Here is a 16,231-nt window from a genome sequence, read left to right on the forward strand (position 1 = left end):
TGAAGTGGCAGATTTCTTGCAGATGTTAAGTTTCTACCAGCATCTCTCTGTGTTCATTTTACACTCACAAGCGATCCAGGCCTGCCATAGCACAGCATTCCCACAGCATCATGCTGCCACCAGCATCCCTCACTCTGGGAGGGTGATGTGTTTATAATGATGTGCAGTGTAACACAATTACTAGTGTCATGGCCAAAAAGCTCAATGTTGTTCTCATTAGCCATTAGTTCCATAGAAGCCTCTTTCAGCTGACTTCAGCTGTGATATTAAAGTGTGGGGTTTGTCTTATTATTCTCCCATAAAGCTGAAACTGTTGATGCCTTCACTCTCTGAGCTTCTGAAGCTCTGCAACGCTTCAGAGTTGTCACTGATCTCTTTGTCCCCCACCCACACTCATCCTCCTCTTACACGCTCGCTCACATTTCTGACTCCTCCAGGCAGACTTCCAGCAGTGCCAATGCCTTTCTTAATGCCTCATTTAACTGGACTCTGAGGGACGCACAGCAACTTGGAAATGTGCTTGTACCTGTCATGACAGTCAGCTTTTCACAGAATTGACTGTTCCTTTGTTTTTAATAATCTTTTCTACAATACTGACTCACCAGAAACTGAACCTCGGAGGTGCAGGTGTATTTAAAGGCCTGCTACGGTCAATCCAAACCCCCTTGACTACACACAAGTAATCTCCATGTAACTATTTAAACTATGTAGATGAACAAGTGATGGAGTCCTTTTCAAGGTCATAAACAGTTATGCAAACATGTATTTTATATTTGTAACAATGCTAGTTGGAACTTTGTGGAGACGTTTCCACTTTGACACTAAATTGTCTTTGTATGTTGACCAGTGTCAAAAAAGCTGCATTAAAACCACTTTGACACATTGTTGCATGACAAAGAGGAACCAGCAAGAGGATCTGGTCAAAAGAAATAAAGCTACCTGTTCTCAGTGGGCCATCTAGAGTACAGATGTGATAGGTGCAGCTAATAATCACATCTTGGTGCACAAAGTGAAGACAGCAGGTTAATTATGAGATGCCTTTATTGTACTTTTTGGAATCCAGTGACACCGACACGAGAAAATGGTCCTATCCCTCCCTCCCCCTTTACATACACAACCTGAGAGGGAGGGGCTGCAGGGTGGGATGTACCGTAATCCCGCTTGTAGTCTTAAATTAAACACAGAGATAATAGCGAAGACACATCCAGGTGCATTTCCACAGACACGCACGACATGCATTCAAAAAAGGGGACTTCAGGGGGAACGCAGTGACTCCTGGTTCACATGTACGCCTTGTCTCAAAGTAAAAGACGACAAATACCACTTAAAAAAACAGTTAGCTGTCTTAATGGCCCACGATCAGTCTATAAGTCAGGCTCTGTCAATTTTCCACTTACAGGAGAAAACAAAAAGGCAAAGAGACACTACTACTCATAGAGGGAAAATGCTTTAAATATGGAAGTGGATGGTTCATATCTTTCATATTTTAGTTTTTTTTTAAATTGGTTTTTAATTAATGGTATACTTTAATGAGAATACAATTGTCCCACTAAAAATCAGCTCATCTAGGTAAAACTAGGCCTTCTCCACTGACTGTCTCCCTGCTGTATCTAAGTAAAATATATAAAGTCCAGTAAGGGGCTCAGTGGGCCGTTGGTCCAATCAGGAGTGGTTCTCTTCAGTCCTCCTCGCTGCCACTGGCTGAACGTTCCTGAAACAAACAACAGAAACACAGATTTATTTTTGTTATTCGACACAGGTACACAGCAACTACACATGAATACTGTACCACATTAAAGTTAAATCATGTAGAAGAAGGTGAACTGAGAACTATAATGAGAGTAACTGGATTACATTTTTAACCTCTGATCTCTAAAGTGAAAAACTTAATGAAGATGAATCAAGTCATTACTGTCACCAGAGAAAAGAGGCACCACAAATTAGGGCAGCAACTAACCATTACTTTTAATTATGGATTAAGTATTTTCACAACTAATTGTCTGGTCAATAAAATATTAAGCAGTACAATATCCTTCCAATTTCAAGTCCAAGTTTATTCATCTGTCAGTATTTTTTTTTTTTGGATTAATTTAGTTTATGTCAGAGAACAGTGAAAAATTCATTCTCCATTTCCTTGTTTTGATTTGAGCCAACAACTAAAAACAAAAAGATTTTCAGTTAACAAAAAGCACTAAGAGGTGAGGAGCTGGAAACAGTGAATGTTTGGGGTTTTTGCCTGATAAATGACTGAAATCAATGTCAATTAATATTCTGTTGATGAAAATTAATTAAAAAATGCCCACTCACCCTTAAAAAAAAACTGTACTGTCCCCATGCACTAAAAGTGACTTCATGTATTGACTGTGAGTTCCCTCCTGTAACGCCACTATGACAGCTCTATTTTATTTCTTGCATTTAACTATATATATATATATATATATATAGTTCTTGCTCTTCGCTCTTTTCCTTGTATGTGCAAACTTACGTGGCAATAAAGTCTGATTCTGATTCTGATTCTGAAGAGTGTGTCTCTGTAGTAGCATGCCACTGAGATTTTGTTCTAGTGGTTCTCACCTCTTCCTGTTCCTCCTCACTGTCATCGTCGCTCACCACAGGTTTAGCTCGGGAGCCGCGGCCCCTCCGTCGTTGTCCTTTTCCTCCCCTGTCCCCCTTTTCTTTCCGGCTCAGCTTAATTTTCACTTTCACTGAACGAGCTGATAGAGGATGAAGATCATAAACATTACATTGCTGATATTAAGGCTCGAGTATTCAGTGTAGTGTTTGTTTCTGATACTCACATTCAGACTCAGAGCCTTCGTCTACCTCCTCCTCCTCTTCCTCACTTTCCTCTCCTTCGCTCTCGTCATCCTTCTCGATCTTCTGTCTCACACTGGTGAAGACAGACTGCAGCACAATGGAGTCCTCGTAGATCTAAAACATTACAGACAAAGTAAAAAAGAGAAGATTGTACAGACTTTGCCTGAAACAGAGGCTCACTAATACTGACTTCATGTGAAGTATGGTGACTGTAACATAAATCCAAACATATACAACATTAGTGTGAGTGTGCTCCAGGCTGAACTCACCAAAGACCCTTCCAGGTTGAAAGTCTGGGCATTTTGACACAGCAGCATCACATCCTTCTCCAGGTCGTTCAGGCTGCGGTACTTATGGCTCCGGATCCTCTCCTGGTAGAGAGCGGGGACAACAGAAAACAGCAGTGAAACACACAGTAGATGATAAGAAAAACAAAAACAAAAGAACAACTGAAAAGTCCTTTTTCTTCACTGTACCTTGATCTTTCTGAAGTCCACTGGTTTGCGGATGAGTTCGTAGTACTCGGGCAGCTCCTTGCGAGAGGGCAGCTGGATGAAGACTTCACTCAGCTGTCGCCCGTTACTACAGATACAGGGAAGCTGTGGTCTTAGTATGCATCACCATGAGTTCTGCTAGATCTTAAATCACCACTCAGTAGATTAAAGATGTAGTAAGGTATATTATTTCTGGATATTTCTGTTAATGGTAAACGTGCAAAGACGCAGTAATGTTCTCACCCATCCTTATATTTGATGACAGCGTCAACAATCTTCTTCATCTTCTTAGTGAGTGAGGGTGGGTTGGGAGAGAGTTTCTCGGCAGGCGGGCGACCGCGTTTCTTTGCTTTCTTCACCTCCTCGTCCTTGTCCCGTCCCCGACCGCCGCTGGAGCTGGGTGTGGCCGGGCCACCGTCATGGTCGCGGTCTCTCTTGCGCTTTCTGGTCGTCTTTTTGTGACGAACTTCCTCTTCGATGTCCTCTAGATTACCCTCTTCTATGGCCTGTGGTAAAGAGGAATCAAGTCAAAAACTCTCGATAGATAATAAAGACAAAAACAACGTCGCCTCCTCAGATGCAAAGTCATATTTTCTAAGAGCTACATATAAGATAAGATAATCCTTTATTAGTCCCACAGTGGGGAAATTTACATATGATGACATCCCACCTTGAGCCACTGTTTCTCAGTGAGAGAGTCGCTGTAGTCCACCTCCTTCCGTTGGCGGGACCCTCTGCCAAACATCTTCTCCTCCTCCTCTTCACAAGTTAGCCTCTCAACCTCAGCGTCATCTTTCAAAATCCAGCCGGGTAGATCGTCTTCCTCCATCAGACGAGGTTTCCTCTTAGGGTTGCGGGCTTCCTCGCGGCGTCTGTCTAGATCCATGCGCTTTTATTTTAAAAAAACAAAATCAGCAGAATGTTGGTGGATTGAGTTTATAAAATGACAAACCATATAATAATTGCAATGGAACACGGACAAACCATGAACTGTTCAAACTCCTCTTCACTTCTGGCGATCATCTGATTGACAGTCTCATCATCTGGCACTTCGTCTTCCTCCTACGGACGAATGAGACAGTGTGAGTGAGAAGAGGCTAACGGCAGATTTATGTGGTACCTCAGAGCCAAGTCTCTGAACTAATGACTCTTTGAGACAAGGGGAACCAAAGTAACTCAAAATTACTTCTTACTTAATGTAGGCATTGCAAATATCACTTGTAGGTCTGTTAAAGCTTTGCAAATTCATCTGTTTCAGTTCATCACTAGAAATACATTTCAATAGTAAGTATAAAAAGTTAAAAAGCAAAAAAAGTTTTTGTACAAAAAAGTAAACAGCAGAAAAAGGAAAAACAAGCAATAAAAGGGAGAAGTTTTTATGTAAGTGTAAGAGATAAAGTATCATATTAACCATCAAAGGTTTGTGCAGAAGCAGAAATACATAAGGGAGAAAAGGAGAAGTCTGGATTGATGAAAGCTCACAAATCCTGAGAAAACAGGGAAGTAAGGAAAAAGAGACAGAGGAAGAGAAAAAAAAAGGAGAGAATGAAGAGGTGGGGCAGCGCACAGGCGGATGTGGGTGGGTGGGCGATGTGGGAACAGGTTCAGATCACACCCACCCACGCCCCCCTAGTGCGGCAGCCTCCTCGAGCCCCGACCTCGTCCTGCTCCTCGTGCTCCAGAATGGCCTGTAAGAAGGCCCGACGTTCATAGCCTGAGGACTTCTGGTCGAACATGCCGGCCTGGATGACCTTCTGGTCCACGTTCAGTTTGTACTTGGCCGCTGCCAGGATCTTTTCCTCCACGCTGTTGACGGTGCAGAGGCGGAGCACGCGCACTTCGTTCTGCTGACCAATACGATGGGCTCTGTCCTGGGCCTGCAAGTCCTGTAGGAGGAAAAACATATGATTAGTTTAGGTGCAGAGATTGTGTGTGGTGGCTATAGAAACTACTGTGACTTCAATTTTACACCTGATAGTATTAGATACTTCCAGTGTTGTTGATTATATTTTATACTGAATATATTCTTTGCCATAAATGAGATCTGTGTTGATGACAATATACAGTGTATTTGTATTTGAGTACCTGATGTGGGTTCCAGTCACTGTCAAAGATGATGACTGTATCAGCAGACTGCAGGTTGAGGCCCAGGCCTCCTGCCCTGGTACTGAGCAGGAACACAAAGTACTCAGAGGCCGGATCATTGAATGTCTTCAGCAGCAAGCCACGATCCTCTGCCTTGGTGGTTCCTATGGGAGGGGAAAAGGTGTTAGTGTTCAAAAAGTGAATTTCAACTGACAATTAAAAACCCCATAAAATACTTGGGAGTTTCTATTTATGTTGTGACACTGTGCAGTAAATTGCTGATGTATTTGCAGGAGAATGGTGGTGACAAATAGATAATAGCCCAAATGTTAGCCTTGGTCTGAGGTGTCTCACCATCCAGACGCAGGTACTTGAAGTTTCGGTATGCAAAGTAGTCCTCCATGATGGTCATGAGTGACGTCATTTGACAGAAGAGCAGCACTTTGTGGTTGGTGGCCCTCAGCTTGGGCAGGATACGATCCAGCAGCTCAAACTTCCCAGAGGAGCGGTACAGGTCAGCGCTGAACAAGCAGAGGAAGAATATCAGTGACAATAAGCCAGTGTGCAATGTATATCAACACCTACATGAGACACAAACATGAGCCGTATAACACAAAATCTCAAGCTTTACGTACCCAGTCACTATTCCACCGGAATAACCAAGATGCTCAGAGAAAGACTCCTGTACAACAAAAGAACAAGCAAAAATTTAAGTTAATTTTCTACATTCATGTAACCGTTCTACTCGTTTAGCATTCGTCAGAGAAAACTGTTTAGTTACGGCCTGGTTAAGTTCAAGTGTGTTTTTCGTACCTCAATGTGCTGGAACATGTAAGGGTGGTTGCAAATCTTTCTCAGCTGCATGATAGTGTTCATCAAGGTCTTCGTGCCTCCTTTACCCTGAAAGATTTAGAGGGAAAAAATTACAACAGAGAAATACATCTATTAGTGTCCAGTTTTATTCAGCTTTGAAATAACATTTATTGTGCTATATGTCACATCTATAAAACGAGGTTTCACCTTTGAAAAGCAAAGACATTATCTTCTCCTTCTTACCTTTTTGTCTTTTTCTGACCCATCTGTGAGCAGGACTCCCTTGGCCTGCATGTGTCTGTACAAAACCCTCTGTAGGGCCGACATGTCGCACTTTATCACATACTCCACCTAGAAACCAACAATCAGGGACAGACTTAGAAAAGCCATCAAACTGTATCAACTGTTTGATTTTAAAAATGCATCCATGTATATGTGTGAAGGAGTTGGTTGTCACAACATGTTGGAATGGTGGATGTGAAAATTTGTTAGCAAGTGAGCAGGAGAGTTGAAATAATTTGCACCAAGAAGGTGAAGGAGTCCACTGTCACATCATGTTGCAACTGTGTGAGTGGGTGCGTTAACTAGCAAGCAAGCAGAGAAAGGAATGAATCATTAAAAGTGCATGACAACCAAGTACAAGAAATTTGAATGTTGCCTGACCTTCTCAGGCAGCTGGGCCTCGACTTCTTTCTTGAGTCGGCGCAGCAGGAAAGGTCGGAGAACCTTGTGTAAACGTCGAATGATCAGGATGGTCTCTTCTTCATTCAGGTCAACCTTGAGTAAAAAACAGAGAAAGGAGAATGATGAGGAAATATTCATAAACCAAGAGCATTTTTTAACAAGGTCTATTTGAAAATACTATTTGGTATTTTTATCACCTTCTCGCCAGTCATGGCAAAGGGGGCGTTGAACCACTGTTCGAAGGTGCTGCAGCTCTTGAAAATGGTGGGCAGGAGGAAGTTGAGCAGGGCCCAGAGCTCAGGTAACTTGTTCTGCAGCGGAGTGCCGGTGAGCAGCAGACGGCGTGGGGCCAAGTAGTGCGTGTTCAAGACCTGTGTCAGTTTACAGTGGTGGTTCTTCATACGATGGCCCTCGTCCACAATCATGTACTTCCAACGGAGCTTTGGGAGGAAACAGAGTATGTTTAGGAATCATCATGACTGAGAGACTGACACATGGATTATACTTTTCATATATAACCTCAAAACTACATCTGAGGAGGCTTCCTTACCTTTGCTAGCACTTGTTTATCTTTGATAATGTACTCATATGTGGTGAGCAGCACGTTGAACTTGCCACTGCGTAAGATGGGAACGAATGAACGTCGAGCAGCTGGAGAACCCTGAAAGTGAACAGAATTGCATTTATTTTCAACAGAAATGTATAAATAAACTAAATCTTTCATAACTGACTGTGGGTTTTGAGTAATTTGGGTCATGACAACAAATAACAAACAGATTATCCAAGTAGGAGGCACTGACCTTGTAGGAGACCTTCACAACAGATGGTGCCCACTTATCAAACTCATAGACCCAGTTTGATAGAGTTCTGAAAACAAACAACATTGATTCAGAGAAGTTTCGACTCCACTCAACATATGAACACTTAAACATGGTCCATACAGCTTTCTTTATGAGCATTTATTACTCACGAGAGAGGTACAATGATGAGGAAGGGCCCGTTGAGGCGCTTGTACTCCATGAGGTAAGTGATGAGGGCGATGGTCTGGATAGTTTTTCCTAAACCCATCTCATCAGCCAGGATGCCATTCAAGTTGTTGTTGTAAAGTGACACCAGCCACTCCAGACCTTTGATCTGAGAAGAAAGGTGTCACAGTTAACTTCAGTTTATGAACAATCATTTAACCGTCCTGTGGATGTCACTAAATATGAGTTATTCTCTTCTCAGCAGGTGTTGGATGTGTACCTGGTATTGCTTGAGCTGTCCATTAACCAGCAGTGAGGACTGTTTGTCCACTTTCTCAGTGACAGCATGAGCCACAGCATAGTAGGACTGCAGGCCTCGATTGAAACTTGCGTTACCGTACTCATCGTCTACATCCTGCTTGGCGTGTCTGGTGGAAGCAGTGGGGGAGAGAGGTGGAAAAAATACAGTGAGACATTTTGTGTGGATGAAAAACAGCAATTAAAAACAAGAGACTGAGAGAATGAGGACAGAGAACAGGGATAAATACTGTATGCTTTAACTGTATCTTTGCATGACTTAATCATGACCTAACTTTTTAAATTGTACGTATATAATAACACCAGTGGTTCTTTCTTACTCAATGATGTGCCGGACATCCACTTCAGATACATCTTCACTGTCAGGGTCAGGAATCTTCTTCTTCTCGTCTGCTGGAGCAGCAGAGGGCTGAGGCTGCTCCTCTTCTTCCTCCTGACAAAGAACAAAAAAAACACAAAGAGGAGGTTAAAAAACTGTTGGCAAGAAAATTACAAGTGAGCATTTTGCTTAGATGTAGAGTTCACTGTGTTTCGTACCTCCTCCTCCTCCTCTTCTTCTGAACCACTGTCTTCACTGTCTGAACGTGGCGCTACTTCATATCTGCAGAGAACAAATGTCAGAGACATGTATACAGAGATATAATGTTCTGCTCTGCTGAAGGACAATCATTGTTCATTACAACAAGGCTTTGATGTAACTCAGTGCCATGAGTTGTAACTAAGAACCTTATTCCAGAACATTGATTTCCAGCATTATTTTTAGAATTAAAATCACTTCACGACTGTGACAGCATCAAAACAAAAACCTTTTCTTGGGGAGGAAGTGTCACTTTCTACATCAAACAATGTGATAATCCCCCACTTACCCTGGATTCATTTCAAGCCAGGCCTCCAGCTGGCCAGCCTTAGGTGCATCAACCCCAGTCAGGATCTTTCCACTGTCCACATGGATGACCTTCACTGGCAGGTCACTCATCTGACTGGTCTCATCTAAAGGCTGTGAGAACGGAGGAAGTGAGAGGAAAAACATTAATGCTGTAAACAAAAACACACTGCTGCACATTAAGATTATAAATCATGATGTCTTATTCAAATATAAACTCACCTCTCCATCAGGCCCCAGAGCAGCAGCACCACTCTCTGTAATCTCTGGCTTCTGCATACATAATAAAACATAATAAAATTTAAAGTATGTGTAAAAAAAAATGTAATTGAAATACACAGTCATATTATGAATGCTATGAACATTTACCTTCTTTTTCTTCTTCTTTTTCTTCTCTTTGAGAGCTTGTGCGGCTTTGTGGGCTCGCACCAGCTCAGTGAGGTTGGCCACATATTCGTCTGTCTGCTGCAGCAGGTAGGCCAGACGCTTGTCTTTCTTCTGGTCGATAAGTTTACGATAACCTTCCTCATCCTCAGCCTGGAAAATGATTCACAAAGAGGTCAAATCCTGGTGTGGAACTAAAACTATAACATCTCTGCCATGTACTTCTGTCACTGTCCACCTATCAGCAAATACAGACTAATATTGTATTTTGGTGTCTCCTTGGTAGATCTCAGTCTCACCATCAGCCTCCGCATTCTCTCCTTTTCAATGCGCTCATTCTCTTTCTTCTGCTCACGCTCAGTGTTGGCATGATAGGTGGCGACAGCTTTGGTGGCCTTCTGGATCTTTGCTGTGATGGAGCGGTGGTACTCCTTAAAGTCCTTGGCGTGCTGCAGGATGCTATTGAGGTATTCCTGTAATCAGAAGAATACATAATTACACCACTGATGATAAATCCAGTAAGTAATGTGAACTGAAATTAAACTCTTTTTAAAAGACATTTTTTCCTCGTGTTGTCACTATTTCCTCTGCTACACCAGAAGCAGAGCCGTTTTAACTTAAGTCACAACAAAAACAGAACATGGTTGTCATCAAATACAATAAAGAAATTATACAAAACAGCCAGCTGAATCCCTTTGCCCTGCTATAAACCCTTTCATCCACCCCCATTACTCCTTCCCCACTGTATACCTGGTGTTTCTGACGACGTTTCCGCTCCTGTTCGATCTTCTGCTGTTTCTCAAGTTTCTCAGTGATGCGGGCTTCACGTAGAGACTGGCGTTTGCTGCGCTTGTAGGCCTTGGCATTAAGTGCAGTTTCCAAAGCGGTATCACGCCGCATGCAAACCACCACTTCCTGACGCAGCTGTAGGCACAGAAAAGTCAACATATTTTTACATATTCCCACTGGGAACACAATGACATGCAAGTTTAACAGTAACAGTGGAGAATTGTATATAGGTCAACTGAGTGCTACAATTGCCTGTGCTTGCTACCTGTCTCTGGAAGTTAAGCAGCCTCAGGGCCTTGAGCTCAATGGTGGCCTTGGTGCGCAGGTCACCAGCTAGAGATCCAGGCAGGTTCTCCAGCTCCTGGATACGGTGAGCAATGCGGGCCTGTAGCCTGAAAAATACATGTGCAGGAAATTATACTGACTTAATACTTATAGGATTATTTCTCTCCCCTTCTAGCTGACCATCATGATGGTAAATGAACTATATGTCAAAGGTCTTAGGTTTTCTTCAGTTTTTGAACCATAATATTCAGATTGATAAACTTTCAGAATTGAATCTCACAGATGGTTCAAATCTTGTCTTGTGAGTCAGTGACAATGAGACAACATCTTTCTTGGGGAGTAAAACAGAAAATCAAGAGTTCAGTCTTTGGTCCACTTCTCTTCCCGTTATAAACTGTAAATCAATGATTTTTTTATGTGTTGCTTACCATGTGTTTTTCCTGTTGAGCAGTGTATATTTGTATAGGCTCATCTAAGGGTGAGTGCTGTTAACTAGCTTTCGGCTCTTTTAGCTCTGGTATGTGGCATCAGTCGATGCTACATGTAAATAATACACATGTAGCATCGACTTGCAAAAGTAAGCATTCAAACAAACAAAAATAAACATTTTTTATACATATAAAATACTAACAGGGTTCCATCCAAATAAGGAAAGCTAATGTGGTTCCAGTGTGTTTTTTCACAATATCCCCCCAACTCTGTCTCACCTGTATTCTCTCTCCTGTAGGATCTCCACTGGGTCCAGCCCGCGGGGTTTTTGAATGGGGGTTATGCGGCTCTGCTTCTGGTGTAGCATCATGGGAGGAGGCTGGGCGGGCTGTCCTGGGGACTGTGTCTGAGGAGGCATTACTGGGGAGGCAGCAGGGGGAACAGAGGGAGGAGCAGGGGAGGGTCTGCCAGTGGGTTGAGGTGGAATCAACTTCTGGGGAGGGTTGGATGGAGCAGCAGCATTCACCATTGGTCCTAGCAGACATGGATTTAGAAGAGATCAGTTCAGATCTACATGTGTGCATGAAAATACACAGTGCGGACTGAAATGAGCCTCAAGACTAAGTTTACCTTCAGGCCATGATTTTGGGGGTCCATTGGTAGGCTGGCCTTGCATACCTGGGGGAACTCCTGCAGGTCCAGGAGGTGCCATACTGGGGCCTACCATGCCTGAAAGAAAAATTAATGTTACAAATAATATGAAAAATTGTATAATTTTCCAGTAATTACTGAATATTTAGACAGCTTAAGATAAACAATCATGTTCAGCCACCAGGGGTCTCTGCTGAGCTATCAAATACTCTGCTTTCATTGCTTTTGTTACAAATATGCTTGGATAGAATCTTGGTGGGAAACAGATGATCAAAATACACTAAATAGGCTTCCTGAGGGCCTTTCTTATCTCACCATGTGGTCTGTTGTAGTTGGCCTGAGCTGGTCCCGGCCCAGCCCCAGGCCCACCTCCAGGTCCTGTAGAAGGTGGCATGTTAGGCATCGGCTGCTGCTGCATCCCCGGCATTGGCCTCTTCCCCTGCACAGCCATCTGCAGGTGTTCTGGAAGGGGCTGACTGCGGGCCAGCATCTTGTAAGCCATAATCTGGGCCCTGAGTTGGTGCAGCTGGTTCTGGATTGAAAGGAGTGGGTCCACCTGCACCACCGGGTCCACCTCCTGCACCGCCTGGTCCACCCGGACCCTGGGGACCACCACGGTTAGGTTGACCCATGCCCTGATTAGGGTCACCACTGCCCTCCATAGGTCCAGCCCCAGGGCCAGAGGGACCTCCAGGCATCATGGGGCCGGAGGGAGGGCCATTGGCTGGGACAGGGCTGGGTGCATGCTCTGATCCACCCAATGGAGAGGGGTAACCTGGGGAACACATAACAGATGCATGATGGGTATACCAAAAAATTATTCCTGCATTGTGCTGAACAGGTTTTTAACAACTAAGACAAATTTACTGGTTACTGATATTTAAGACACTGACTATGAGCTCAATGACAAACTGTTTTATTGTCTTTAGTTTAGTTTATCGCTACATTCTATGAGTCAACTCTATTATTACTGTCACTGTATGTCTCTCTCTCTCTAACCTCGTTTGCTTACTGACTGTGTGGTTTTGTAGATGCAGCTGCCTTTGTTGTTGTCTGAAAGGGAAAAGCCCTCAACTCCACCCCTCCCACTGTCCTGCCCACTGCTGTCTGCTCATGCTGCCATATGAGCAGCAACAAGAAGAGAAACCGGCTGGATGGGTTCACAAACACACTGTATGTGTTGCTCAGACTATGTGTCTATGCAGAGTTATTGGTTCATCCTGCATGGAGCTTTTCTAAGATCCTTAATTTCAATCTTTCGTAACCCATTCTGTGTTGATATTAATGCAACTTAAGTTATCTAAGAATTCAAATCTACCACAAATATATTTACACACAAATGTACGGTGTTTACTTGTGTTTAATCTTTCTAGTGAGAACAGGCTGTCTAAAATACAATACCTGAGTGATATGTTACCTTGGGAATGTTGGTCCATAGGGCTTGGAGGGGGTCCCATACCACTGTGCCCCCCTGGTCTCATACCCATGCCCTTCATCTGGCCATAGCGAGGGTCATCAGGCATTCCCTTCTCATGCATGGCTTCCATGGGCTGATTAAAAGACACAGAATAACCATGAATAAAACAAAGCTTGTTTACATTTGATTCAAACCTACAAATATTTTTATACAGTTCTAGTGTGTAAGTTGTATAGTAAAGATGTTAACTTTAAGGAAATATGTAGATTAAAACAGTCAATAATAGTTACCATCTCATGTACAGCCAATTATAAAATAATAAGCAAATAAGTGATTAGCTAGTTACTGATTTAATTCAGTGTAAATCTAACAGAAAAATAAGTTGAGGCAGAGTAAACAAAGGAATTCAAAGTTAGTACTTTGTGCATCTGGTGCATGTTGTCCTGAGGATATCCTGAGGGTCCCTGTGGAGGGTGGGGGTGTCCAGATCCAGGAGGCCCTGGGCTGGGCCCCATCATGCTGTGGGCTGAACCTGGCGAGGGACCCGGGCTTGGACCCATCATGCCTCCTGGAGATGGTCCTGGGCCTGGGGAGGGTCCAGGCCGAGGTGTCCCTCCCATCGGGGGGTCTGGGGTGGACATCTCTCAGGGGAAACTGGGAATGTGTGGCAGCAGCAAGGACCCCTGTAAGGTGAGATGACAGCAGATATTTAGGAAATTATCATAATATATGTGTGACCAAGTGCACCTGTTTGGAATATTTATAAAAATGTCTTTGACACTTTAGGAGTAGTACAAGTCCAAATCTTAGACTGATGTATGCAACATAGTCAGATTTGATTATTTCAAGATAAGTAATACAAGTGCGTTGACTAACTGAAATAAATAACAGAAAGAGGGGACAGCTCATCCAAAACAGTCAAGCAGCAGCAGTCAAGATTAGATGTGATCTGCTGAGGTCTGGATCTAACATTCAAAGCTTACTGCAACAAATCCGTGAGATCTGCTTTGTGATGCTCAAAAAATCTCATTACATCTGACAGACTGAACCCCAGTGTCTCTTTCAAACTAGAGTTACACTTTTAACTTGGCCATAAAACTAAATATTGATTGATTATTATTGATTATTTTTGAGTAAACAATAATTTATTTTAATAAAATAAAAGTATACATTGAAAAACACTCACACTGGAATCTTTGATCCAAACAATTAATCGGTTATTAAAACATGCAGATTAATCAAATCAATTTAGCCTGTGGTGCAGTCAACAGTTAAAACAGCTGGTGGTGTAACTCTCAGTGAGGTCAGTGGATTATAGTACATTTTAAGTAATTCCTCTACAAACGTGATGCTGCTGTTGTGCTTTTCAAATATAATGTTTGATGCTTTGCAGGCTGCAAACCATATGCCAAATGTCACCCAGCAGTGGGTGAACTACAGCCCACACCTCCAAACCTCAACTAATCACATTATCAAATGATGGGTGCATAAAAGGAAAATGTTTTTATGTTGTTGAGGGATGAAGTGTCCTTTTAAACATCCTAAACCTTTGTTAGTTCACATTGTGACAGATGGTCAGTTTCTGAGTGCAACAGGACTGATACCACATATCTTAGTTATTAGTCTCAAATCAGGCACTAAAGCGATGTAACGGTTTCTACTAAAGGTAAACTTCATAAACACAATGAGTCGCCAAGGGGTCAACTAAACTGTCACTTCATGGGTCAAAACTATAGTTTTAAAAAGCCTTTGTAGCTGGAGCTCTACTGTACAGGATACAACCCGTGATGATACAGACATAGACATGTGTGAACAATGATGAGAAAACACCTGACCAAAGTAAAAACTTTGTTTCAGTACAGTCGTTACAATGTTTACATTTACAAGTAAATAACAGTTGGGTTAGCAATTATTAGCACTCTTAGCTTAGCTAATGTTAGCTGGGCCTAGCCGGGTTTTATAGTTTACGTTACATTATATCAATTAAAACCGAACATTTTAATTTCCACTCTGTCGTAAAGTAGCGCGAGTATTCATTGGCCAAGTGGCTCGGCTGTAAAATGACTCTTAATTTGAGGTAAAGCCACAAAGAACACCGGCCCGACTCAGATTAGCCTGCTAGTTAAAAAACCTACAACAACATAAGCTGGTCGCGGACGGTAGCTAGCATGCTAGCGAGCTAGTTGACTTAGCCTAGCCGGCCATGCTCTCCCAGGCCAATTAGGCAGAAAAATGTGTTGTTTAGAGAGATGTTTGTCCAGATGAGGCGACATGTGAACGGTTAGAGCATCCCTCATCGCTGGAGCTGATTGATCCAACGCGCCTCCCGTACCCTTGGCTCAGTGCTCCGCTCTAAGTACATTTCCAAAAACAATTTTCATTCATTGCACACTGTCGCGCCACAGCAGCGGCACTGTAATGTCGGTCTCATCTTTTTCTCAAACAAAAAGCACCCCGTAAAAGCACATGTATCCCATCACAGCCGCGTAAAACACAGACAAAACTCTCTTTATTCGGTAACAAAATGATATTTTACTTACACAAGAGGTGAAAGGTGATGTTTGAATCCTCACCGGTTGCAACGTCTCTTGGTTTTCCTCCTAGCCAGAAACAAAGACCGACCTACCCAGTTGGTTTTTTTCCTTCACCCCCCTCTCTCGGTAGATTGTATCACAGGGACCGGCCTGTACGACTCTGCAGCGCCCCCATCCACCGTCTCGCTCACTTCCCGCATGCCCAGTAACGACTCTGTGTAACAGGGAGGAATGAAAGAGTGAGGAGCCGGTGTGGGGGATGGGTGCGCGAGTTCAACACAGTATTGTGTGGCGGAGACAGCGAGGATTATCACTAAACTGCGCGTATATTTAAATGTGAAAATACTCAAATACGATCATAGATTCAAGAAGTTAAACTTAATTAGGTCGAGACGTTAATAGTCGAGCAACGGAGGGAGAATAGAACAGTATTATATATCATTACTGCCAGTGTGTAGCTTTTGAACGTTTGTATACATACTTGAAAAGCACAAATATTTCAGCCTTAGAGCTGTATCTAACGATTATTTTTAAATATTGATCAATCTGACGGAACATTTTGAAGATTAATTGACAGCTGGTTCAATAAAAAATGGCAGAGATTTAGTGAAAATGTCTAAGTTCCCAAAACCCAGGATGACTCCTTCAAAATGCTTGTTTTATTCAAATAATAGTTCTATATG

The 16,231-nt window shown here is 42.8% G+C and overlaps 1 protein-coding gene across 1 annotated transcript; it reads right to left on the reverse strand.

Annotated features, from left to right (window-relative positions):
- Positions 1-1,023: 1,023 nt before the first annotated feature.
- On the reverse strand, positions 1,024-15,335 carry smarca4a (SWI/SNF related, matrix associated, actin dependent regulator of chromatin, subfamily a, member 4a). Its single transcript, XM_051073721.1, is given in 35 exon segments — positions 1,024-1,711; positions 2,575-2,714; positions 2,799-2,931; positions 3,087-3,188; positions 3,294-3,399; positions 3,555-3,817; positions 3,982-4,200; positions 4,296-4,373; positions 4,931-5,197; positions 5,397-5,560; positions 5,751-5,917; positions 6,032-6,078; positions 6,210-6,296; positions 6,453-6,560; positions 6,873-6,986; positions 7,091-7,333; positions 7,444-7,554; positions 7,694-7,760; positions 7,864-8,027; positions 8,139-8,286; positions 8,497-8,609; positions 8,714-8,777; positions 9,043-9,173; positions 9,282-9,332; positions 9,429-9,596; positions 9,743-9,916; positions 10,194-10,367; positions 10,498-10,624; positions 11,225-11,480; positions 11,577-11,675; positions 11,913-12,132; positions 12,134-12,372; positions 13,015-13,147; positions 13,434-13,697; positions 15,150-15,335. Coding segments are annotated over 34 exon segments (4,932 nt in total). The 5' UTR covers positions 13,656-13,697; positions 15,150-15,335; the 3' UTR covers positions 1,024-1,678.
- Positions 15,336-16,231: the final 896 nt, after the last annotated feature.

This window comes from Lates calcarifer, linkage group LG11, assembly GCF_001640805.2.
Source record: "Lates calcarifer isolate ASB-BC8 linkage group LG11, TLL_Latcal_v3, whole genome shotgun sequence".
NCBI lineage: Eukaryota > Metazoa > Chordata > Actinopteri > Centropomidae > Lates > Lates calcarifer.